The 27,737-nt window shown below is 43.4% G+C and overlaps 1 protein-coding gene across 3 annotated transcripts in view; it reads right to left on the reverse strand.

Annotated features, from left to right (window-relative positions):
• Window positions 1–25,408, reverse strand: part of glis2b (GLIS family zinc finger 2b) — a 31,180-nt gene extending 5,772 nt beyond the window's left edge. The window contains exons 1-6 of one of the 3 annotated variants that reach the window (XM_062437993.1): window positions 24,566–25,408; window positions 5,349–5,444; window positions 4,530–4,731; window positions 4,278–4,408; window positions 283–438; window positions 57–190 (exon numbers count right to left, since the gene is read on the reverse strand). In XM_062437993.1, coding sequence (XP_062293977.1) covers window positions 57–190; window positions 283–438; window positions 4,278–4,408; window positions 4,530–4,707 — 599 coding nt within the window. In that variant the 5' untranslated portion in view covers window positions 4,708–4,731; window positions 5,349–5,444; window positions 24,566–25,408. The remainder of the gene's footprint in view (window positions 1–56; window positions 191–282; window positions 439–4,277; window positions 4,409–4,529; window positions 4,732–5,348; window positions 5,445–24,565) is intronic. The other 2 variants (XM_062437994.1, XM_062437992.1) reach the window with 2 other exon arrangements.
• Window positions 25,409–27,737: the final 2,329 nt, after the last annotated feature.

The following is a 27,737-nucleotide window of genomic DNA, read 5'->3' on the forward strand; positions in this document are numbered from 1 at the left end:
GAATTCTGCCCTGAGACATAATCTTTTTAAAACAACTCAGTGTACGAAACACTCACCTAGCATTGAACCCCCTCCCTTTGCGAGCGCAGCCCTCCCAGTGGCAGCAGTAACCAGAATCCTTCTCAGGCTTGACATGGAAGTCATTGACATGATCTACCAAGTCTTGGAGGGAGTCAAAGAGCAGATGGCACTGAAGAAGAGAAGACATTTAGCATTTCAAATTGCTTGTGTTGTTTTGATGAAGCTATTTTGACTTTGACTATTTTACTTTCTGGGTCTCACCTTCTTCCAGTGGCAGGCCAGTTGTTCATCTGCTGAGAGGTCAGGAGAGGCCCTCTTCTCACTCGTTTGGGCAAGGAACATAGAGGATGGCAGGTGAAGTCCTGCCCCAGCTCCGATTGGCACAAAGAACTGAAAGGCCTGTGAGATGTGAGAATTCTAGGGAACAAAATGAAAAAGAGAAACAAGATACTAAGGAAACGTGCACTTTACATTTTACTGTTGCTCATTATTTATCCAACACCCCTAAAAAGTGCAAAAACACCTGAACGCTAAATGTGTCGGTCCTTTCAAGGATTCCACAAAACTTCCCCCAGGAATAAGAACCTTTTAAGATGAGCTCCTCTGGTTCCAAAATACCTTAAACATTTGGTCTAAACAGGGTTAAAGTAGGGTGACCAGACGTCCCCGAATTCAAAGCTGTCCCCGAAAATGTCCCCGATTTTGACACTGAATGGGGGAAAAATGCGTGCAGACCCAAACACCAGTTATTACGGTAGCCATCTAACGCATCGCCAGAGAAGACGTCGTATGACGTACAGACGTTATCAGGACGTACGACCAGACGCAGCAGCGTCAACAACAACAACAATCTAGAGGCCGCGGCCGCGATAAATGGTATGTTGTGTATGAACTTATTTATTTTGTGTGAATTGGCAGTAGACTTGGCTGTGTGTGTGTGTGTGTGTGTGTGTGTGTGTGTGTGTGTGTGTGTGTGTGTGTGTGTGTGTGTGTGTGTGTGTGTGTGTGTGTGTGTGTGTGTGTGAAGTGATGTAACGTTAAAGTAAGTATGATTGTTTATCTGAACTGAAGACCTAACATAACTTTATAAAAGTCAGTGAACGTTAACATCATGACAATGTTTTCATATCTGTCATTAGTGAAGCTGTAATGTTAATGTTAGCATGAGATCACCAGGTGATGACATTGTATGTGGCTCTGTTTTGGAAGAGGGGGAGGTGGAAGATTGCTTTGGTAGTATATGATTTTCCTGCATAGGGACATGAGATTCTGTTAAAAATAATTAATTAATTAATAATAAGTCAATGGTTGACTGTAGTAGTTATATATGCAGACCATCTGATTAGCTGATGCCCTGAGTCATTGTTTTGTATGTCACTGTTGTTAGTAAAGGTGTAACTTGTTATATAGATCACCATGAGATTACAATATGATCTCTATGTTGCTCTGTTGTAGATTAGGGAGAAGACAAGTATAGGAGAGACTGATAGTAAAGAGTGAAGGAGAGAAGAGGAAAAGAGCAGGAGAACAGTATGGAAAGGCAGAAATAAAGAAGTTAACAACAGAGTGAAGGAGAGAAGAGCAGGAGAACAGTGTGGAAAGGCAAAAATAAAGAAGTAAACAACAGAGTGAAGGAGAGAAGAGGAAAAGAGCAGGAGAACAGTGTGGAAAGGCAGAAATAAGGAAGTAAACAACAGAGTGGAGGAGAGAAGAGGAAAAGAGCAGGAGAACAGTGTGAAAAGGCAGAAATAGAGAAGTAAATAACAGAGTGATGAGTGACTTTTGTGGGTGAACTTTATAAATGTAGGTTTTGATTTTAATACAGTAGTAAACTATTACTATTGGCTCTGTTCTTGCAGTTTTTCTCATGTTCTCCTCTGCTCTTATTCTACCCAGGCTCCTGAGGCGGAGGTGGATGAATGAGGGGATCACGGTAATGTCACCCATTTTTTTGATTGCCACCTTTTGTGTCATAAATATCAGTTTATATATATATATAATATCAGTATTCAGTTGTGAGTAGAAACCAAAAAATGACCAAAAAATCCATCCTAACTCAAGCTAACAAGACTAAGATATTTTTGTCTTCCTAAGTGGATGGATGGTTGGTGATGTCACCCAATTTGTTCTTTGTTTGATTGCAACCTTTTGTGTACAGCCTTCTTACTAAAGATGTATTTTCTTGTTGTGACTTTTTTGTACTATTTGGGCCAGGCCCACAATTTCCAGTGGCACACATTATGTGATCCACTTACATCTTTTTATATGTTTTGACTTGGTAATTATTATTAATTAAATCTTGATGATATTTACTAGCTACTGGTCTGGCAGCTGTTTTTGCACATTAACTTTGGAAGAGAGATGTTTTTTCTCATGTATTATTCTATATTTGTGTTTTTGACACTGCTGTGCGCTACTGAGGTGGGTGCTGATATTTGATTTATTAACCTGGTCCTTTTGTGTAATAAAAGCTGGTTAAAATACATGAAAAGTACTTGTCCCCATTTTTTATTTCATAATGATAATATTTAATGATTTTTCACCGCCGCATTGAAAATGTCCCCGATTTTCATTTCAGAAATCTGGTCACCTTAGGCTAAAGACAACAAAACAATATAATCAGGACAAGAACTGCCTCTGCAGCTGTGGTAGTCTTATAATTAAGAACAAGCAATCAGCTGGATGACTAGACATTCTTGACCTCAATCGAGGAAATACTTTTTGTCAGAGAACAAAAATTGTCGTTGTTTTCTTCAAAAATCCACTTTACTTGTTCTCTTGTAGACACCCGCTGTGTCTTACAAAACCCCTTATATCCCTGAGTTCGGCAAGAGAGCTGTAAGATTCACTGAACCTCAGCCAAGGCTCAAAGAGCTAATGCACAGGCTAACTCTCTCTCGTACACACACACACACACACACACACACACACACACACACACACACACACACACACACACACACACACACACACACACACAGTGAAACTTAGCTCAAGCATAAAACAGAAAGGAGCCCTGATAAAGAGAGGAATTTAGATTAAGGAACAGCGACAGTAAGTCAATGTTGTCTTGTGAGACCATGGGAGCACAAAAAAGAGAGAAAAAGGGTGCAAATGGCTAACAATCCTGTGGCTGTCTCATCGTCGTCAGCTATGTCAGAAATGTGTATGTGACAAATTTCATAAAATGAGACCAATTTCCTTCGCTAAGCTCTGCCTCTGCATGCAAAAGAATGTGAGCTGCTTTTTGAGATGCTGTAGGGGACAGAACATGTGAGTGTGCCTGTATGCAGCTGTTCTTTTATAAAAAAAAAAATGCTTATAGTGTGTGAGTGTGTTTGTATGTGTGTCTCTCTATCTTTAAGAGAACCAATGTCGGTTGAAAACCAGCGTTATGAGGACATTTCTCCATTGTGAGGGTAATTTGAGGATTAAGACTTGGGTTTAAGGTTACGGTTAGAATTGGGTAAAATTCAGTTTAGGGTTATGGTTGGGATTAGGCATTTAGTTGTGATAGTTAAGGTTAGGGTAAGGGTCTATGGAATGCATTATATCAGTGAGGGGCTTCACAAAGATATAAAGACAAACATGTTTGTGTGTAAGAAAGAGAGAGAGCGCAAGAGGGAAAGTGTCCTATTTATGTCCATTGGGGATAAATTAAATGCAGAGTGTGTGTGAAGCGATGGGGTCTGGGGGCTATCTAGGACTCAGTGGGATGCGGGGTGGCTGAATGGTCCCAGCCAGCATGTCTCAATTCAATTGAGAGGGAATTGAATTAGGCGGCGTGAGGTCTGCATGGCTGTACCTTGTCTTAAATCCGATTATACATGTACACACACACACTCATACACACACGCACACACACGTCATACCAGTGGGGCCACTGAGTGCAAGTTGCACAGACAGAGGCACTTGTTGGGGACACAAGAAGTATTTGATAAGAGCTAATAGCCCCCCTCCTCTCTCTCACACACACACCTCCCACCCCTTGCATAGCCTAATTCCCTTATGGAGAGTGTGACACAGCCCGATGTTGTTCCTGAATTGCTGACCCCAGTGGGCTGAATCATCCTTGGCTGCAGACAGGAGAGTGTTGGCCAAAAAGGTAAAAGGTAAGGTGGAACACCTGTATTGGTGCAGGTGTGTGTGTGTGTGTGTGTGTGTGTGTGTGTGTGTGTGTGTGTGTGTGTGTGTGTGTGTGTGTGTGTGTGTGTGTGTGTGTGTGTGTGTGTGTGTTTGAGCTTCACCATACTCACTCCTGAGTGGACATAGTTGCCATTGGTCATTTCCGGAGAGCTGGGGGTGTGGCGAGAGGAGGGAGACAAGCTCAGGTCCACTGCAGGGGGGGTGGGAGTTTCTGTTCGGTCATGAGGGACCACCTGCATACCTGAGGTAACACAAACACACATGCATACACACGTGGTAAGATAATCTCTCATATGTGGACACTATTATCAGTCTGTCACTCTTTCTTAAATGCACACTTTAGTTTTACTGGTGTTACCTACCTGTGTGTGGAGATGCTGGCGAGGCGGGCTCAATGACTGCGGTGCCATCGTCTGCCATGCGAAGCTGGCGAGCTCGCTTGGGGTGCAGTGGAGATAGGGGGGGTGAGCGCGCCCCTCTGTCCCGCCCATTAGCCCTTCGAGGGAGCTTCAGGTCCAGGGGCTCGTCCAGGGACAGCATGTCCGCAACCCGCCGACCTCCCACCTGCACAAACATCCAGTCACAGAGGGGCAAAGTCAGGCCAAGTGGGGCCGGTGGAGGAGAGCTTCATATAACCACACATACAATGAAATGCTGCATCCCAGCATTAAACAGTGATAGACTTGGAAAAGACAGATTCTAACACCTGCAATATTTCCCATGTGTGCGTTGTTTAAAGTATCTCACATTCCACAATCCCACTGGGTAAGAAACACTCTCCAACAATGGTAAACTGACCGCAATCACGAACTGAAACACTGAGTAAGCCAAAGAAGAATAAACATACATACACACACACACACACACACACACACACGTAGAGATCTGAGTGACCCCCTCCTCTTTTCCCATCCTGACCTTTACTCACACACTCTTCCTGAGGAATGTCTACAATCCAATCCAGATGGTCACCCTCACCGCCAGCCCTCGATCACCCCACCCTTTAGCCAGTCACCGGCCCTTGCACTCTGTCACATCATCCCTCCCAAGTCCCAACCTCCAACCCCACCGCATGCACCTTCAGACCCCATGGACCTTTTAGATCCACTGGCAACCCCCCAGGACTTCAGGTCCAGCCTGACTAACTCTGTCCACCTCCTCCCTCCTCTAAACACACTGACCTATGGACCCAGCCTGAGGGTTGTGGGCAGGGCGCTTCATCTAGCTGTCATTTTGAGTCCCACTTCTCTTGTGGCCCAGCATCACTGTGTTGTACCCTGCAAATAATTCACATTCATACAAAACACCTAAATGCCCACAGTTAATTGAGGCATCAGGAACAATCATTAAAAAGAATAATAATATTCAACAAAACCACCCTCAAAAAAGTAGTAATTTTAGAAGTACAGACTTTCACATTTCAGATGGAAAGAAATGCTGAGTCTATGATTTCCCATCCAGCATTTACTACCTCACACATACAGGCAGTGCTAGTACAGTATTGCTGATTTATTGCAAAGCTCTCCACTCAACACAATGTGTTAGGGTTCACTGCTCCTTCTTACCGGGATCCCCCCCCCCCCCCCCCCCCCCTCTCTCTCTCTCTCTCTCTCGCTCGCTCTCTCTGTCTCTCTCTCTCTCTCTCTCTCTCTCTCTCTCTCTCTCTCTCACACACACTTGCATACATCTCCTCAAAACATTTTCCATCTACACACACACACACACATACACACACACACACACACACACACACACACACACACACACACACACACACACACACACACACACAGTTGCAGAGTGTCCTACATTTTTGTTTTGAGTTCATGCGGAGCCCTCCCAGTGTACATGTAGTGTGTATGCTATGAAAAGAGTCATACTTTCAGAAACACACACACACACACACACACACACACACACACACACACACACACACACACACACACACACACACACACACACACACACACACAAGTAATTAATCAAACTGTAATTTCAACAAATTCACCCTTCCTCCCTCTCCCTCACACACACATGCCGACACACTCATAGAAGCCGCTGTGGTTGTGAATGGTGGGCTTTGAGAGCGACTGGCCAGGGGCCACATGAGAAGCCCTTGTGTCTGGGAGGCACGGAGCAGGGGGGTCACCAGGTTCACCAGCCCAATGAGGGATGGCCACCAGCTCACTCTCATATATGCAACCGGAGGGGGTTGGTGTACAGACTCAATCAGCCATAGATAAGAGGATGATAATATGCACACTTATTCACACAAACTAAGGGACATACTGGACATACAAGCACACAGAGCAGCATTATGGTGTTATCAGTAAGATCACGCTGTACTGATGCATATATACAGTATATATATAACTCATGTCCTTCACATGCACACAAAGAAACAGATGTTTGAGCACATAGCCCTTGGTTTTTATCTGATTACAGACCACAGTGGCAAGCACATGATCCGCAGGTCCATCTTGATGGGCAGCTTAGAATGACTTAATACCAAAATGTCAGCAAAAACTTGGAACATACTATGAAGATAAAACCCACAGAAGCACACTACATGCTAGGAGAAGGCTGTTTTTACACTACTAACTAATTGACAGAATTAGAAAAGCCCATTTCAACAACCTGCAGCCAGTTTCTTACAAAACACAAATACATGACCCCTTCAGGTTTCACAATTACACCGGAATCATGCTAATAAAAAATATCTTTACAACCAGGACCAATTTCTAAGAAAGTGAACCTTTCCTTTAAATAATCTTGCAATGTAACAACTACTGTATGCTCTCAGTGCTTCTTGAGTATACATGGGTTTTTAATTTTTTTTCTAACAATGTCTGCATAATATTTGTATCGCCCTACTTTTTGCTAAATGTGTCTGGTTTCACCTGTGCAGACTGCTAAACAAAGAGGTTTAACTGTTAATGTGACCACATCAGTGGTATAGATTATACCTTTACACATAATGAATGGATCATTTCTATCAACTAAACGTAGAGCAAGTGTGTAATGTTAAAGGAGGAGTAATACTGGTAGCTGCTCTAATGATCATTTTGACCACAAAGAGATTGTTACGTGGGCACACACTGCCATTAGCTGTGAAAATAAACATGTTTAGATCTGCCTGAGCGGATATGATCCTCATTTAGAACGAGCTGCGGTTAATACCACATCTCTGTTCCTCCCACTCTCTCTCTCTACCCTCTGGACTAGGTGGGTCTCACTAACTTACTGTAACTCCTACCACACAGGCTGCCAAGAGTTTTGGCTTTATTGTTTGGCAAAAGTTGCAGAAAATCGCCTGTCATCCACTTTAAATGAGTAAGCCCCTTACTCAGAGGCACAGACCAGGAATCAGCTTAACCTTTCTACAAATCCAGTTCTCATCCACTGCAGGGACAAACCTGGCCTCCTGTCAGCACTTAAATCCATGCTATAAAACACAAGGTGAAACAGATATGGAACTTCTGGTCCATTTGATCTGTCATGCCTGGTTTTATTTCCTTTTACGTGAAGCACTTTCTAACATTGTTAAGAAAGGCGCTGTATAAATACATGTATTATTATTATTACATAACTCATAATATACACCCATTTGAACCTGGCACTTTAAAATGATGCTATGATGCTAAATCTCTCAGAGTTAGATAGGCAGAGTGACACGACAGGGGTCCCAACACACAAAAGTCCTTCTCAGGCGGCTGCTCCATGTGCAAAGTATTACTTTACCTCCATAATGGATCATATAGCTAATCTTTTCCAATTTATTAAGCAGGCCTCCCTTATAGCTCAAACAACAGCCAGTCTCATAAAAATGTGTCCTTTCCTCCTATATAATAAGACTACTGTTTTTTTAATCATTCAGTTGTTGACTGCTGCAGGAGAGGAAACAGCAGTTTAATTTAGCAGTACACTCTAATAAAGTATCCGTTCAAGCAGGCTGTTTAGTTAATGTCTTTTTCCCTCTTAATTCTAATTTAAGTTGTCAGGGGCCATATTGCCAATGTAATTACCATTTCCAGCATTCCCCTTAATGGGGTTATCAATTAAATGTACTGATTTGCTTATTTTAACACATTAAAGTTGAAACAATTAGGCAATTAATCAATTGTCAGAAAACAAATTAGATAATAAATAATTCTGGGTTTGGGGAGGGGGGGGGGGGGGGGTGTTCAAGCACAAATGCCAAAAATTAGCTCAGCTTTTTGAAATGTCAGGGATTCTTGCTTTCCTTTATCTTAACATTAGAAAACTGAGTATCTTCTTTTAGGTCACCATGAACAAATAGTCAAATAATCATGAAAATTGATAATGAAAATAATAACTAGTTCCAGCCCAGCAACATTTTATGACTTCCAATAGCATTTTAGGGTTTTGATCATTATCTTCATTAACTGTTTAGTTATGAAATGAAAATAGTCAAAAAATCTACTTTTAATAAAAATTTCCAGTCAAAGGTGACATTTTGTTTGTTTTGACCTGCAGTCCAAAACCCAAATGTATTCAGTTAACTATCATGCATGACAACGCATTAGATTCAGTATGAAACGAAAATAATTTAGGTGGCCACGTGAGAAACATCTGGGGAAAAAACACTTTCTTGAACTTCCAACAAATCTCAGCAGGTCATAAAATATCGACAATATCCACTTATACCCAAGGCAGCCAATACCACAATAATTTGATCCCAGTGGAGTCGGATAGTACAGCTCCTGGCGAATCAGTCTCCCCGCAGCTGGATTTCACCTCAGCCCACCCTCATCATGATTATTTCTTAGGAGTTGGGACTGGCTGGGAAGTGACTCACAGTGTGTGGATTTTGGACTGCAGTTACAGGATCTCGTCTACATCCTCCAAACAGCCACGATCACTGAGAGAGGGTTTGTGGGAAATGTGAGACAAAGAGAGTGGAACTAGAGGAAAAGAATGATACAGACAAGGAGAGAGCATGGTGTACACGTCTGCATGATATGCAAGTGTGTGTGTGTGTATAATGCTCTGTGGCGGGTGGCTGTGAAGTTTGGGGAAGGGGTTTTGGCTGGCCCCCATGCAGACTTCCTCAGCTCAACCGTGGGGTCGACAGTCTCTCTGAAAGGCAGCATTGTCCCTTTTCTGGGCCCTCTCTCTCTCTCTCTCTCTCTCTCTCTCCCTCTCTCTCTCTAGCAGAGTAAACACAGGCTACAGCAGCTGAACGGGAGAAAGAGAGAGGAGAGGAGGGATGACCGGGGGCCACAGCGAGGATATACGAGGTTGAGGATGAAGGGAGGAGGAAGTGGAGGAAGAAGACAAGTCCTGAAAGAGAGGTTTGTGTGTGTCTTCTTTTGCAACATATTCCCCTGTATAACCCTTTTCCACCTACAAAGTCCTACCCATTACATTGGGAAACCGCCCAAGTGTCTTTGATGAGGTATGGGTGTATGTTTAGGGGTGAACATGGGTCGAGGTTGGAGGGTGTGAGAAAGGTGGGATGGTTGGTTAAAGGTTGAGGTAGCGGAGGGGGGCATTGGGTCAAAGGAAAGCTATGTTTTTCAACACCTCTGTGCTCTGAGGCTAGGCTCAAATGGATCAGTACTGACCATTGACCCTTCTGAGACCGATTGATCTTTCGCCTGATCTGATGTGATCCGCCCCCATGAGGGTCGTGCATTTCGGCTCAGTCTGATTGTGCAGGGATGGGAGCCAATGAAAAACATCAGAGAATATAAAACTGTGAAGTGTAAGATGATTATGTTACAGGGTATAAATCGTATGGTGTAATATTTTGTTTTCTGTGAGGCTCTCAGAGATTCTGTGTGTGTGTGTGTGTGTGTGTGTGTGTGTGTGTGTGTGTGTGTGTGTGTGTGTGTGTGTGTGTGTGTGTGTGTGTGTGTGTGTGTGTGTGTGTGTGTGTGTGTGTGAGTGTATGACCCCCTCTGAGGTTGGCTGTAACTTAATCTCCCTCCTGCTGTGACCCTGGGAGGTGGTCTGTAGGAGGTAAGCCATCTCTCCCTGGGGCTCTTTGCACTCTTTTTTTCATTCTCACACACAAACACACACACAGAGGAACGTGGTGGGAACGGCTGCTTCTAACAACCATCGCTATTGACCAGTGTGATTCTGAAGAGCTTCAACCTCCTATTATAAACACTGAACAATCATGCTGCGTTCAATTTTTCATGCAGGAGGTAGACATTCACGCGGACCTTGTTGCGATACAACTGGGTATCATTTTGAAATCAGTATTGATAAGTAATAAAGTTTTAAGACCATAAAGTGAGATAACAGCACTATGGGCTCAGATACAGTTTAATTTTGTTATGCTCACATACTTCAGCCAACAAGCCTTCAAGAGCACCAAAAGTGTTATCTTCCTCCAGTTATAGAGAATAAGCATCCATTTGAAGGTTTGTATTAATAGCTGAGATAATTTAGATTTAGTGTCTTCATTTCAATTGTTGTCATAGTTTGGCTGTGCGTCTCCTTCATTTCTGCTGTTTAACCCTACTCTGATTTTCTCGTTGGTCCTGTTTTGTTCTCTCTCTCTATCTGCCAAACAACCTGCACACCTGCAACCCACCGCTCTACACACCACTCTTTGCCAGATCATTCAGTTCGCCAATGTGGTGCTAACATAACGGCAAAGTTTAAGTTCTAGTCAGTACATCTGTGTTTGCCCAAACTCTGCTTGACTCTGTGTTGTCATTTGCCTCGGGTACATCATCCATCTAAAGTCTTTGCCTGCCTCCCCACCCAGCATCTTGCAAGCCTTCAGCCTTCAGCCTTCAGCCTTCAGCTCAGCTCTCTCTGCCTGCCCCTCTCCACTGTTATTCTGGATCAGCTGTCCAAAACTCCATCTCTACAACTTCTCAATAAAAACGCATTTGAATTACTGCAAGCTGTGTATCTGAGTACGGCTTTTGGGTCCAAACTTAGTTTAACCTCACAATTTAAAAAATGTATTAAAAAATATCGCACTCAGCACATGTTGTGGATCCTCATTTTTTTATGTTCAGAAACATATCAGATGATTTTCAATATCAGATTTTTAAAGTCTCAAATATCAATAGTGGGATCTGCCAGCTCAAAGGGTTTCTATAGTAACTGCTATGAGTTTATCATGTTCTTTAAGTAGATATAACTCCTCAATCTCACAGATGGAACACGATTGTATAATCTAAGTTACTGCATTAAAAGGTGACCAAATAAAGGAAAGAAATCCTATGAAATACAACTACTGCCATGGTGAGTCTTCAGTGCAAGATTGCAGTGACCACATTTAAAGTCAACCGCCCTATTTAGTAAATATGTTTCCATTACAATCGGTAATTCTGTGGTTTGGCAGTGATGTGTAAAGAGCTGCGGCTGCAATGTGCGTCGTGTCTAGACCTGCTGGTTTTTCCATCTACCAGGTGGGAAGGACAGGGTCAAAGGTGACCGAGTGTGGGATGGGTGGGGTGTGAACTCTGACCTCTGGCATTTGGGCTCTACATCTGTAAGGCCAAGGAGGAGTAAACAAAGTTGGCACACTTCAAGCAGGTTTTTGCACACGATACTCTGTGAATAATCAGATCCAAGTGATCCAAGAATTCTCATGCTTCAAAGTAAAGCAATGACCATGCAATTTTCCTTAATAGCCAGATTTACACAAACTCATATCAAAGTCAGATGAGATTAGTCAGAGAAAGATGTGATATAGTGAGCTTTACTGAACATTGATAAAAACAATTAGACAAAAGTTTGATACCAGTTGTGTCTGACTTACTGTACGGTGGGTTAATATCCAATTATCTGCATGTTTGTTGGGGACACAAGACAACAAGCCCAAAAAAGGTCACTCTTTCAATCCCACTTATGTCATTGCTGACGTTTCTTGAGGTAATAGCCACAAGAGACCCCACCTCTGCTGACACATACACCCCTGTGCCACAGCCCCTATTACACCCTCCACCCCCCCACCCCTGATGGACTACCCAACACACAAACACACACACAGCTGAGAGATTCTTTTTTTCCTGCCTCTGTCCTCCTTAGCCAGCCGCCTCCTCAGACAGGAAACCTCAGTTTCCACTCCTCCTCTTCTGGGCCTCTCATTCCCTCTCTCTCTCTCTCTCTCTCTCTCTCTCTCTCTCTCTCTCTCTCCTTTTATTCTTACTTTGCTGTTGTTTTCCTCTCATGTTCACCACTCTGCCTCCTCTTTTAGTTTGTTTTTCTCTTCCACTCTCATCTCTTTCTTCTCTAACCAACCACGAACAAGAACCCACCTGGTTTCTATGCAACAATAAATTACTTTCTGCATTCACATCAAGAAACATAATCGAGATGAAATGATTAATTCAAGTTTTACTTTCTACTTTCATTTTTCTCTGACTGTCAGTCTAAACCTCCCCCCTTCCTCACAGTTGCAAAAAAAGCACTCTGGATAGTACACAGGATTATGTAATAGCAGCATGCATAGAGCCAATGGGGAAGGGCTATTAAGGAAAAATACAGTTGTTGGAGAACTGGAGTCAAGACGGCTGCAACACAGAGACAGAATGACACATGCGTTCACATGCTTCAAACACTGGGAGAAATAAACACGAGATCCTCACTTGCTCTTTGGAAGTTTCAAACAAGAGGACAGAAACATACCACCAACAAATTAAAGAGAACGTGATCATGCAGAGCAAAGAGGTTAAGCAAAATGAAAGGAAGGGAGAGATTTGAGACAACACACGAAGCAGGGGAGAAAGGAGTGAAAGGAGGGAGAGAAGGAAAGAAAAAATGGAGGTATAGACAGAGTGAAGGAGGAGAGTGCAACAGGAAGCCTCTCAGCGAGCTACCAATGGCCTCCAGCCAGAGTGTTCAGACACTGAGGAATTCCAGGCAGAGGGCAGGGAGGGAGGGAAGGTGCCAGGAGGGAGGGAGGCAAGAACGAGGAGGGCGGGTCGCACTTGCGGTTTGTTGTCAAAGGGTACTGCTACATGAGAAAGAAAGAGCACACACTTAAAGCGATATCTCTCTGTGGTTGAACATTAACATGATTGTTAGGATGCAAACTTTGGTATGAATACATTGAAATGTTTGACATATCAAGCCACTTCATTTAATGTGTTTTTGCTTCTGTTTTGGGAGATTTAGTGCCATAGTTTAATATGTTTAAATGGGATTTTGGATTGCAATATTAGATTTCAACTGTACATTCATATTAGATTACGATTTTTTTTAAAGTCTAAATATAGTGTTACAGTAAGTTACAATATTGTAAAAGTTGCTGCACACAAACACAGCATGAATAAAGAAATGCGATGCTATGGAACTAAAGCTGAGACAATTAGACAATTAATTGGTTGACTGAAGAAATGTTGGAAATGATCATTACATTAATCAACTAATTGTTACATCAGATGTCAAGCAAAAGTGCCAATCACAGTTTATCAAATGTGATGATTTGCTGCTTTTCTCTGTTTAAAAGTCAGTATGAATGAAGTATCTTTAGCTTCTGGACTGTTGGTTGGTCAGACAGGACATTTAATTCAAGAAGTTTATTGTCATATGCATGGTAAAAACACGGAGGTTCAGACAATGCAATGAAATTCTTACTTTGCTGCTGTCCTTACACACAACAATAACACATGACAAAAAGATGCATACGACAATAATATATTAAAGTTTAAAGGTAAAAAAAGGCTACAAAATAAGATTATGTAAGTTCAAGAGAAGTGCCAAAATTTAAATCTAAATCGAGGGGAGAAGGGTTAAATCAGTTATTTTATAATGAAATTGCAGTCCTACATGCAACAAATCAAGAATCTACATTATGCTGTAGAGCTGCATACATACTGGCAAATGAAAACATGCATTTCAAACCCACAGTATCAAGATGTTTTTGCAGCTGTGCATAAAAACACTGTATAGAACAGACTATTGACAGCACTGTGGATTTCAGTCAGAGACTTGATATTAAGCTCAGATCAGGATGAATTTAACATCAGCGAGTGATTGACAGTGTTACATATTATTAATTTGAGAACAAACACTCCAGTAGACCCTGCATCTTAATAACATTCTGGACCTGACAACAGAGCAGCAATTCCACTCGGGCTGATGTATACTGAGATTAAGCCATGAACGGTCTATAAACAGCCATCTGACTGAGATTTCACATTGTGTCAGTAAGCCTTATGGCCTGCTAAACCTGAGATTATCGCACGACACAGTGACCTGACTCGACTCTTGGTAGGGAGGGGAGGGGTGCGGATGAACGGCTGGAATGATGATGGGTGGGTTTCAGTTAAGCATGCATTATCAAATAAGTATACTAGTATACTTGCCTTTTGTGAATAAGAATTTGACTACATGTGTAAACTTGAAATCATGAAACAGCATGAAACACTGTGAAACAACGCTGAGTGCATTTTTAGGCAAATCTCTCTCTTTGTTTTTCATCCTGTAATTAATTAGAAGGGGACAGAGTGTGCTTCAGCGTGGCATTAGAAAATCTGTTCTGCAATAAAAATCAATCATCCAAACTATTTTGACAGAACAAATGAAAAAAGAAGAGGAAGGTTTAGGGGAGAGAGGGGTTGGATTGGCTGTACATTGGCATGAGGCTAGGAAACTTCCCTCAAGCCACAGTCAATTTATTAGACTCCCTAGTAGGTGCTATATGACATGAACAGTACATGATTGAGGGCCCACGTGTAGGAACACGTGTTTTGAGTCACTGGTTAGTTTTTGTCCCACCTACTCCCATTCAAACCCTGACTATCAGATGGGCCACATTTTTAATCAACTAAAAACAGTAGTCTATCCTCTAGTATCAGGACAGCGAGCAGCAGTAAACAGATAATCCCCAGTGGACAATGACTCAGAGTGTTTAAGCAGTAAACCTACTCAACACTGACGCTTAAGGCACTTCGCACAACGGTACTGTAGGCTTTGAAGAGTGGTGAGTAATCTTACATTAACGTGGGGCATTTCACAACATAGCAGTTTCATAGCACAGCAAAGGGCGGCAGGAACCAGCGAACGCAGCAGGAGGCCTGCCACCATCCGTGAAAAGAGGAAGGGAAAGGGAAAGAGAGTAGAGTAGAGTAGAAGAGAAGAGAAGAGAAGAGAAGAGAAGAGAAGAGAAGAGAAGAGAAGAGAAGAGAAGAGAAGAGAAGAGAAGAGAAGAGAAGAGAAAAGAAGAGAAGAGAAGAGAAGAATGTGTTTGTCTTTGCTCTTAAGAGATTTGATCGACATCCCCACCCTGCTTACTTTGACCTCCCACTAACTCTTTTAGGCCTCTCTACCTCCTGCAGTCTACTGAATGTATTCCCTCTAGCCCTCACTCCTCTTTTCTCATCATTGCTCTGCCATACTTCCATATAAACATGAACTTGCTTGATCCCACTCAGTTCTATTCCTTCATGACTTCCTTTTCACTTCCTTGGGCTATTCCCCCATCGTCTGTCATCACTCTCCACTCTTCCTCTCCTCCTTTATCAACCCATCTCATGTCTCTCTCTCTCTCTCTCTCTCTCTCTCTCTCTCTCTCTCTGTCTCTCTCTCTCTCTCTCTCTCTCTCTCTCTCTCTCTCTCTCTCTCCGCTGTTCCCCCCTTTCGCTTCAGTCCTATCCTGTGGCCTCTTCCCACAGGCAGTGATGCAATCCTCCGACTCCTGCGCGCAATCACAGGGTCTGGAGTCGGCTCGCCAGCCAAGCAGGGGCGTCACCACACCATGCTCAGTAGGAAAGCAACAGGAGAGGAAAGAGGGGAGGTGGAGGAAGAAAGAAAAGGAGAAATGAAGCCAACGAGGGAGTGATGAAAACAGTCTGAGCTGCTGGTGGATGACAGAGGAAAAAGTAGAGCGATAAAAGTAAACAGCTCTGTTTTACAGCATATTCACAAGTTTATTCTATGTGTTTGGTGTGTGTGCATGTGGTGAGGTGTGTGTATTCCTGGAAGTACTGAAGGTCCTGTTGCTTTCTGCAGGTATTTCAGCCTGCAGAGCTGTAGAATCTGGATTTGAAGTCATATTAGTAATTAATGAATTAATGTATTTATTTATTATTAATATTATTACCATACATCTCTGTGTGGACCTTGCATTGTGTTTGCAACCCAACCACTCAAGGCAGATGGCTGCCCAGAGCCCAGTTCTGCTTGAGGTTTCTTCCCATTATAAGGGACTTTAACCTTGCCACTGTCACCAAGTGCTTGCTCATGGGCCAATGTTGGGTCGCTGTAAATAATATTGTAAGGACAACTGTCTAGGCCTGCTCTCTAAATAAAGTGCTCTGAAATAACTTCTGTTATGATTTGGTGCTATGTAAATAACATTGACTTGACTTGACTTGACTTGAAGGAACTTATGAATTAATTTGATTATGGAGGATCAAAGAGCACAACTGTTGCAACACCCCAGCTCTCGTCCTCTCATCAGCCCACTAACCAGCTGTGTCTGGTTTGCTGGGGTTGCTGGATAGGGTCTGTATTTCGGAAGTGATGATCCTCTGTTACTCCCACACTAAATGCTGTCATTTCAGCTGACTCACTCCAACATTAGCATTATTCTAACAGCTAGGCTGGCAGTATGAAATTCTACTAATAATTGTGATGGTATAACACTGTCACGTCTGGCATTTTTGCATTTCCTATCTATGCTATCTATACTCAAAAATGCTTCCTTTACTGCGTAATGTCCTTACTGGGGCAGCTCAAATGTGTAAGTGCATAATGGATATGCAGGTATGGTAAGCGCTTTTCAATGTAGAGCTGCATGCATGCAAAGAGTGATCTTATCAAACACAACACTCTGAAACACACAGATGGAAAATTATATAGTACTATTAAAGGGCAAAGTTTAAAGTTGAAACCTTGAGATTCTTATGTGCAGGTGTGCATTTATGTATGGGCACACACACACACACACACACGCACACACACACACACACACACACACACACACACACAAAGAAATGTCACATCGACGCACACACATTCACTCCTTTACCAGCTTTGCAGAGACAGACCTCCCCTAAAGGCAGCAGAAATGAGCACAAGGTCAGGTTAGGAATGCGAAGCACTGGCACCTGCCTAAATCTTTAAAATACCAGGTTCTCTCAGCACACACAAACAAAGGCCACTGCTGGCCACTCCCTAAATCCCAGGTCAGGGTTTAAGTCTTAAGAGGAATGACTTCAACCCAAAACGAAGGACTCAGGTGTGTACACCAGAAATTTAAGTTTTATTAAAATGTATCACTGAATAACAACCACAGATTCAAGCTCTTTTCAAAACTCTAAAGCAGCTGCGTTTGAACTCAACACGAGATCTGTCTACTATACTCCCTCACTGGTGAAAACCCAGCACCAGTTCTAAGCCACTGGGTAGGAGAGAATGGGAGCAAATCCAGAAATCTCTCTGTCTTTCTCTCCCCCTTTCTCCCACACAGTTAACAGCAAGCTGAGGGCAGATTAATAGGGAGGACTTGCGTATGGAAACTGCGGTACGATAAGCAGCAGTCCTGAGCTATATTTCAGCACCAGTTGCTGAGCCATTGTGGTCTGTCCTTCCAATGGCAACTTCAAGGATCAGGATAAGATGTATGGAGGCATGCAGTAAGTGCACACATAAACAAGCAGACATGCATACGTGTACAAACACACACTCACACACACACACACACACACACACACACACACACACACACACACACACACACACACACACACACACACACACACACATATACTAGTGCACAGCATGCTTGCTGTGTATTGTGGAGTTCAGACCAGTTCAGAGCGCTGTGGTACCGCTCCAGCTTTGGGAGGGGTGCGCCTGTCTCACAGTCATTTCCTGGACGGGGATATTATGGCACCACACGCATGAGAAACAAACCCCTTTTGCCTTTACACACTGACCCCAGCCACTTTCATTTGCCTGCAACTCAATAAGCCAAAAACGCATAGTGAACTCCCTGGGAAGCAAGTCTTCTTATTCAATAGCCGGAGTAATATGATCCTAACATCAGCTTTATGCAACACGGCCTCCGGCAGGCTGGGGGTATGAGGTGGGGTGGGGTGGGTGCTGTCTTTATCTCTGTGTAGTGTTGTTGAGACCTATTGAACATGTCTGGGGTGTCCTACCTTCTCTACTTCTTTATTCCAGAATTCCTGGAGGGCTACTCTCTGTCCTTGGAGAAGGCTGAGTGACACCTGTGCACCAGCTATGCTGCACAGGGGAGAGCCAAGTAAGGGGGGCCACAAAGAGCCAGATGTGCTCTGGACAGGGAGTGTCTCCCTTAGTGTGAGTTTGTTAGCACACAAGTCTATATGTATGCATAAGTGTGTTTATGTACGGAGGGGAGGAACAGGGCACGGGCTCAGCTTCTAAAACTATAGCATATTGAAAGGGGAAGAAAACAGGAAGAGGCAGAAATACAAAACAGCAGAGAGCAATTAGCAGATGAAGTGATGTGATGTGTGTATGTGTGTGTGTTGGGGGGGCAAACACAGCAGCTGGGCGATCAAGGAGCTCCTGCTTCTTTAAATTTGGGTGTGACCCCCCCCCCCCCCCCCAATACTGTCTGCTGTACCTCCATTTCAGCATTTCTGTCTCCCTCTCCAGTGAACTCACATATACATGCACACACAAAGCTTGTGTTGTCTTTTCCTTCTGTGTCTGTGCCAACTTAACGGCAGCCCTGTGTTCTCCCTCCTCACATGGAGCGCCTGTTTTCTCTGAGTAACCCTCCACCCCACATCCCCTCCCACCGTGGCTGGCAATAAGACAAGGTCAATATGACAGTCTTTTCTCTCCTCTCTTTTCCCCCCCTCTTTCTCCCTCCCTCTTCTGTTCTCTCTGTATTTTTTTGTATTTCTGTGTTCTAGCTCAACCAAGTGACAGGCTCCACCCTGAAGCTTTCATCTTTTGCGGCCTCCATCCAAGAGAGAGAAACAGAAAAAGAGAGCAGAGAGACAGATGCAAAGGGACAGATGGAGGGCGACTGAGATGGCGACAGACAGAGTTCATCATAATGCTGTAAAATGGAGTAGCACAAAACCCCTTGATTTGGATTTGTTGGCATGTCTGATTAGTGCAATCTGTTGGAAACACGCATCAGAAAGATCTGGAGCTCCTCTTTTCAGTCAGTGCAACAAACTCAACAGGGATAAATAATAAATGTGCCACGGACAAACGCGATTATATATCGGCAGCCTTGGAAAGAATGAGCCAAAGAGAGGATGTCTATTAGTGCTGAAGGTCAGGGCAACACTCATGCTCTTACACACTCTTCTGCCCTGAATCAATACTGACATTTAGAATCAATTAAGGAATAGCCAAGCTCACTGTGACTGACATAACCATTTATTAAGATCAGAGTACGCAAAGAACAAGGACACTTAGAAGCAACTGGACACAGTAAAAGAGAAGCACAAGCTGTGTTAAGATAGTGACTGGTCAATATTCAAGATGGCTACTGAAAGTCCATTATTACACACTTAAGTAACCAAATAAAAACATTAAGGCTATTTCACAGGCGCATCTGAGGTCAGAATAAGTCTTTATTTCATAAAATGTAACCACAAACTTAAAACATTTCCAAATTACATAAGGCTCCCTCATGAGAAAAAAAGAACAGCCACGGTACATATGAATTAAATTAGTGCTGGCAACATCTCCACAACACCAGAGAAGGTAAACGCTTACAGGCCAAACTTTTTTCTCTCCCTCCTTCTTTGCATGTATAACATGGAGACCATCTTATATAATGTAAGCGTCGGCTACAGTATGAAGCTGGGAGCTCATGGAAAGTGGGAGACGAAAATGCGAGGGAGGGACGAAAGGATAGAGGGAACAGAAATGGAGTTAAAAGCGAGGAGGAGATGGAGTCCCAGGGAGTCGGGGATGGAGGGAAGAAGGGAGGGGAGGAGGGGGTGAAGGGGCAAAGTCTGGAAGCTAGCTGACAGGACTGGATATGCCCAGACAGAGAGCCAGGCCCAGGCCCAGACTTGAGAGCTTTATTTGAGTCTCAAAAATGCCTCACCCGTCTCTCCCTCATCCCCTTCTCTAAAAAAACCCACCATCAATCCCTTTCCCCGTCTCTCCCTTCCCAGCATGCTTTTCCTCACCCATACTTGCAAGCAGAGCCCCTCTTGTCCAACTCCTCCCTTTCGTTCTCTTCAAACAAGCAAACAGGCACATGCATACATACATACCTCAGTCATACTGAACTGCTGTAGTGCTATTGAGGGTATACTAGAGAATCCGGGGTGTTGGCTAAGCAAGTAAATAATAATACAAACCAGCTGTGTCTCCACTTAAACTGCATTACTCTGAGCATATTACTGTACAACTCACGGCTCCCTGAACTGAGCTTCCAGATATCTAAAAGGCTCCCGTTAGATGCACTTTTACTATCATCTATAAGTTAAATATTAAGTATGTTGGTGGGAACTAACTTGAAATGGACTTTGTAAAAACCGGCTTTCCTCTCCCTCCACCCCTTTCTCTGCCAACTTCTTTACATTGCTGTTATTCTTCCATGTCTTGGCTTTACTCTTATATTCTTTCTTTAACTTTTCCCCATCAAATGTGCCCTGCCCCAGACATGGTCTGCATATTGTCTGAAGCACTCCGAAAGCTGAAATTCTCACACGATAGAAACACTGAGCAGGGAGCGCAGAAGGAGCATTAAGGAGAATGAGAAGAGGTAGGGTGGGGTAGTTGGAGTGAGGCACTGAGTTGTCTGTGTTTATTTTGGAAATGCAGGCTTGCAGACTTGCAGCAGAGGAACTGACCCCTAAACTTCACCATGGCAGATTCTCACACAAAGAGCAAAACCCTGCTGTCATTTGGGATGTCCTATGCAGGTGATTTTTAAAAACGGGTAGACCATATATCCCCGAGGGGCCATTTTAACCCACCCAGGGGACCCAGGAATGGTTCGTTCCAGGAGGAAACGGTGAGGCCGTGAGGTGATTAGTGGTTACAGTTTAACTGGAGAAAAATGCACGGTCCGTGAGCCCAGCCAGCCAGGGAGCAAAGCGGTACGCACTGGTCTCTTTCAGCTCGCAAGTTAGTGTGAGTCAGGCTCTGTATCCGCTTTGTCTATTCTTAATGTATGGGTCGGGGAACTTGGCCATCACCCCACACACACACACACACACACATCACACTGCACTGCTCCAAAGTATGAGTGCCACCTCCACTGCTGCACACATGGTGATGATTAGCATGGAAAAAATGTACATCCGCAATGAGAGTCATTTACTGTCATTTTCAGGTTTAACTTAAGTTCATCAGCTCTGTGGGAGATTGAGTCACATTGATTCAGCCTTTAGTGTCATGATTTCCCCTATACCATACAGTCAATATCAGCTGCAAAATTGTAAAGAATTTGACAAAAACTCAAAAGTTAGCAGGTGGATTGGGAAATTAATTAATAGCTTTTGTGGGTTCTGTAAGAAACAGTGTTCAGAGGACAAACACGTCAATATAATATTGTAAATATTAAAAAATACTCATAATGTCCTTACCCAAATCTGACCATAGATACCATATTTTACACCACATCCTCTCTCAACTCATTTCACCAGAGACACATAGCTGCACCTGGGTGCATCATGCATCTCCTTTGACATTTTCAGCCCAAATAAAGGGCAAGAGCTGGCATGTCCAACTCCATTCAACATGTTAGAAAAATGGCATACCCTTAATTGTGGTTGTATTTCATCTGTCGAGCACCCTAATGCATGACAACAGTGTTCATCTGATTAGTCATAACTGTCACCAAGCCCTTGGCTACAAGTGTCGCCACAGAAAGGACATGTCTGTCATGGGAATCGGAAATAAAGAGGATCTTATCCTATGAAAAGATAAATGTAAGTGTGTGTCAGGTGCCTTGTTTTCACTGCGTGCTGCCTCATTCACTGACCACTGTAATCCTTCCTCCCCTGCTGCTGAGTTGCCTTTCAGCTTGACCATAATCCCCAGCAGCTATGGAGCCCCACTGCGATATTAATTCAAACACTCACACTGGCACAAACTACACCAGGAGAGTGTAGTTTGTGCCGCTTGCATTCCACACATTTACTAGTAGCAATAACTCCTCCTGGCACCACAGCGGACTGACAACACTGTAAAAAACTAAACTTGCTCACCTTAGATATCAGAGGATTTTTCTTTGCCAGCATTCTAACATGTTTCCTTGTGGCACCATCTCTCATAATATAAGAATCAACTGAATATGCTTCTCTTAATATCAGATGTGGTATACTTTTATTAGGCTGGTCTAAGGCATTAAGTACAAGTGCATTGTGGGTTCCCACCATCCCTCTACCACATGCCTCGTGGTTGCTCTCTGACGCAAGAATATGCCATTAGGGTCCACCTTTTCCACCATAAAGCAGCTGCCCTTCTCTCACACAGTTTGAGACCTCAGCTCAGGGGTATGAAGTCACAGAATTGCGGTATGGGGCAAAATCTCAATACACAAGGAAAACTGGGGAGGGGGATGAGAACCACACCCATGATTTGATTTCAGAAACTGAAATGGTGGAAAGCTTTTATGGTATAGCCGCTGCCATACTAATTACAGCAGATGAAGCCAGTTGGTGTCAAACCTGTAACTCTGACAAAAACTCTGTGCAAGCTGTTGCTCCCTGCAGCTGTCCAAGTATCTACATCTGGCCAAGCATGCAGTCAGGATGAGAAAATGTACAGCAAAAAGGCTGCCTACTCAAACACACACACATCCAGTGTGGAATGCCACCACAGGGATGCACAGCTGGACCTCAGTGGACATCTGGCTCTATGGTGGAGCTGACTGCATTTGCTCTGCAGTGACTAAGTACCGTGTGAGAAAGGCCTCGCCTCAGTAACCAGTGTGCCGATAGTGATAGATACCTCTCTGTCTGGCCCCAGTCTGTCTGTCAGATGGATATTATGGTTGACCTGCAACTGAACTGATCATCAGCTGATTGGATAAACAATGCACTGGATGGCCAGTGGATGTGTGTAGCACCTGTGCTCACAGTTCAGAGAGGGGTTATGGATTAAATAGCAGGGGCCTGGAAGAGTGAGGAAGGAAGGAGGGAGTCAAAGTCCTCCCCCTGAAGAAAGCCTGCGCGACCTCTTTCACTGCTCCTCTTCCTCACATACTCTGAGAGAGGTCCAGTGGGCCCATGGCCAGACCTCCTCCGGTCTCATGTGCTGTCTGTGTGACACACATGCACCAACACGATACTGTTCATACAGTACCTCACAGTCACCTTGGAAATATACAGCTATCCGACTCCGATCCAAAACACAACTGCAGCCCCCTGAGTGTGCCTCAATCTGTATTGTGGCCTAATGCTTTTAATGATCAGGCCTTATTCCTCTCCAGCACAGGGCTTGTTAGGTCTGCCTTGGCAAGGCCTGGCTCTTTCCCCTGGCATCTTCTGGAACAATGGGCCCATGGGAGGCAGCCAATGGGGAGAAGGTCCATCCCAAACCCAGTCCCAATGTGCACACAATGAGGCTCAGGGACAGTGGAATTGCTTAATTGGAGGAAAATAGCTCTTTATCTAGGCCTCTCTGCCTGTGCTCATCTTTGCCCCCTGCACTACATGCATGGCCTCAACTAAGTTAGAATTGGTCTAAACAAAAATGATAAACTGAAAAGACAAGTTCCAGTTACTTAGTATGTGGGCCATACTGAAAAGATTTGATTAAGCATAAATAACTAGTAGAAGGCTGTAGTCATGAAGATATTTATCTGCTGTTGTGGCAGGGAACACAGCCAGAAAAACAAAGTGTGCTTTGGGAAAAAGCATACTTTGGGGAAGGCATGCTGTAATTCTAAAAATGTCCATGATTTTGTTGGGTGTTTACCTTATGTGTATCTTGAGGTCACAGTTTACCCACCTTCTTTATTTACCAGTACATCGCTGGTTTAAGTGGCTGTCAGCGGGCTGCAGACGTTGAACTCTTTATCAGATGTTGTGACAGAAGAGGGCTCAGTGCGAGCTTCAATCTTGCACAACAGCTGGCTGAGCTGTGATGTACGCCCATATATAGAGCAGGATTTGTGATACCGCTCTAAAAAAGCCTCTCAGGGTTGAGGAGAGGGTGATCGTTTCAGAGAGGATGCAGACCAGAGGAAAAGGTCGCTCCCATGTTGAAATAGGTATTGGCACCGGGTCTGCGTAAATTACACAAACGCCGGCAAAGGCACGTCCGCCACGACCGGCCTTGAATATGACAGTGTGGGGAGTCCAGGCTGCAGGGTATCGGCGCACCGCTGGATAGTCTCTGAAAATAGGTCACTGCCCTGTTTGAACCCGTACATTTTTTTTTCATGGTACGCACAACGCACTGAGACCAACGTGGACACACATGACAATAAACACAATTCACAAGACTGACATGCAACACGGGGCTGCTTCTGGCTTACCTTACAGTGAAAATGCCGTGGATATGGCCGAGATATCTCCGACTTGGTCAACCCTCTTCCCGGTGCAAACTTCACCACGCAAAGTCCTTTGGCTCAAGCGCCGTCGGTGTCAAGAGACTCCTCGTCAATTTGTCGCTTTTTCTTCGATAAAAACGAAATATAGAGCTGACACGTCTTGAGAAAATATCACTAGGTGTCTGGAGAGGCGGTCCGTTCCCAGACCATTATCAGTATTATTTCTAAGCATGGACAAATCAAACATCAGCTTGAATGCAGCGTATGTGACAGCTGGTTGTTTAAATAAAGACTAATCGAAGAAGTGACAGCCTTGTCTGTTGCCGTTGGATGATATATAATGCATGTTATCATACCACTGGAAACCCGTCAAAAAAAAGTGTAAACACCCAAATCCGTAGCCTTAACTGTTCCCGCTGTGGAAAAATGAAGACCACTGGTTGTACTGTGCATCAAAAGCGCATAGGTGATTTCTTCCTAATTCAGAGCGCATCACTTAATGGCAACGCTGGTCAAGTGGGGGTTTCCTATGGGTGGTCGTGGTTCTCCTAGGGGGGAGGGGGGAGGGCAGTTCAGACCAGAGGGATGGCACGAAGTGGTGGGTAGGGTAGGTAGGGCGGGTTGGCGACGGGGTGTGGGGTAGAGGGGGAGGATCGTCCCCTTCCTCTTCGGTGCTTTTCCAGATGCCGAGGTGGGGCTGTTTGGCTTTCTTTTCTCCCAGTTATCCCCGTGTCTCTTCTGTCTTTTTTCCCCCCCTCTAAGCACTCGAGGAGACGCTGAGTGTTGATGGTAGTCTCCCCCACGACCGTCTGAAGCGCACAGACAGCCGCCCGGAGCCCAGCCAGCCCGTCAGGACCAGCCCAGAGTCTGCCAGCTCAGCGCATGCTTACTGCTCCGCCCATCCACCGTGGGCAGTCCCCGGCTGCTCTCCAAACTCTCCCCCTCTTTCTCCCTCTCTCTCTCTCTCTTTCTATCCTCATGGCCATCTCTCCGCCTCAGCTCCACACCATCAACAGGCCATCATGAAGGGTAGCACCACCGCGTTGTTTTCTTCCTCAGACTTTTTTAGACGTCTCTGCTCTCATGCTGGCCACCACCTCTTTCTCAACAGGCTGCCATGAAAACACAACCAAATGTTGCTTAACTGAGGGGCTGGTATAACTTCTGACATACACATGGTGATGACCAACATGCAGACAGTGACCATCAGTTCACTATAACAAAAATGTATTATATTTCAGAAATAAACCTAATATAAAGCATTATATACTGACAAAATCATAGCATCTGCTACAAATCAAACATTACTTAAGACAAAACTAGCCCCCAAAATCAGAGTTTAATTGATCAAATACTTAATTAGGCCTACAACATTTATGTTGGGTGGTTACTATAATGATGTATGATATTCTGTAAGTGTTTGATCTCATGTCTTGTAATATAATCTGAAAGATAACTAGTAGACAATGTAGTAAAAAGGCATAGGATGTTATTTCCACTTGAAGTATCTCAGAATTGTACTCACCTGCAGTACTTGAATACATGTAATTGCTTTCGTATGTTATGACTTTGCTATCTTTTGGTACATTCCTTGATCAGATAATAAATGTAACAGGTGAGAAAAAAACACATTAAAGGGCATCTTTATACTAAAGACAACAATGGCAGGAATGGTCAGCTCCATAACCAGCCCTCTTCAAATGGACATCAATTTATCCACCTTCTGCTTTTAAATCACTGCACAGTTTGCTTTGATTTTTGATATTTCTCCTAATCCCATTTATTTCCCACAATAACAGCATAATAAGATTACAGTTACAAGATTGAGTTTGAGAAAAAAAACGATGATTACTGTAGACCAACTGTGAATAATGTGGTAGATTTTCAGATATTTAACCTTTATATTTATACAAATACAAAAGTTTAATTATACAAATGTTAAGTGGCTTGTTTTTATTACCATTATATGACAGAAGTGTAGAGCCAAAATAATTTTTTTAAGAAATTACCGCTAGATACACAATGCATGTTTTGTGAAGCACATCTGTAGTCTGTTGAGGATGAAATATTGTGTTTAATTGGTTCACTCAACAAAAAACCCTCTTTCATATCATGAAGAAGTAAAGAATGATGTTTAAAGTTGTGTGAAGTAAGATCTGACCTACAGTCCAGTTCTGCCTGTTTCAGTGTTAATGAGTGTGTACATGTGACCACTGTTCAGCCTGATGTACGCTATCATTGTGTTAATTTTTGCCATTTCTATAACTGATCACAATACATCACAAATCAAGGTACCAACTTCTGTAAATGACTCTTACAAAGGCATCCAAGTATAGTAAGTCGTAGCCTGTGTAGCAGCTTTAAAGGAAGTCTGACAAGCAATAAAACAAGCACCACCACCACCACCACCACCCCCGCTTTCACCTTTTCACCCTGTGCCACTCAGTTTGTCTGATGCTGAGGTGTTTATCTGTGCACGATAAGCCTTTAAGAACATGCCACCACTAGGGGGCATGAAGCAGCCTGGGAGAATATTTAATTAATTAACCTATTGATCCCTTTAAAGATTTGATTTATTAGTAAAATAGATTTGTAAAGTCATATACTGTACTTCCATTTTGTGGAAAACTACATTTTCCCAACCAGTCAATATTCTTAAATTAAAGATCATGCAGTTCATACATGACAATACATTTTACTTCTGTAAAGATCTGGATTCCCTTATCTGCACCAAAGCATTTTGTGCTGTAGAGCTAATGACATTTGAACAGCTCCTTATTTGGATTTGGATTTTCTTTTATGTATTTGTTTTAGAATTGAATGATGACCTCCATAGAAAATTACATATTCAGTGACACGGCAGCTTAACTGAGTCACAGCAATAACACAAAAACAGTCCAAAAACAAGTATTTAAGTTAACTAATAATACTTCCCGTGTGGGCCTTTGCATGTCGGTACTGTGCGTAATATTAAGTTAGAACAATAGTGTCTGATTTTACTTCAGCTGCCTTTCCAGAGGGCAGCTGAATAAGAGATCTGGTAGCTGTAAGCCAACCATACAACCAGACTTTAATATTGAGATTGTATCTATCAATTGATAATTAATAACTAATATAAAATAAGCAATACAAAAAAAACTCTCCTTCTAAAACTAGA

Source organism: Scomber scombrus, chromosome 18 (assembly GCF_963691925.1).
Source record: "Scomber scombrus chromosome 18, fScoSco1.1, whole genome shotgun sequence".
Taxonomy (NCBI): domain Eukaryota; kingdom Metazoa; phylum Chordata; class Actinopteri; order Scombriformes; family Scombridae; genus Scomber; species Scomber scombrus.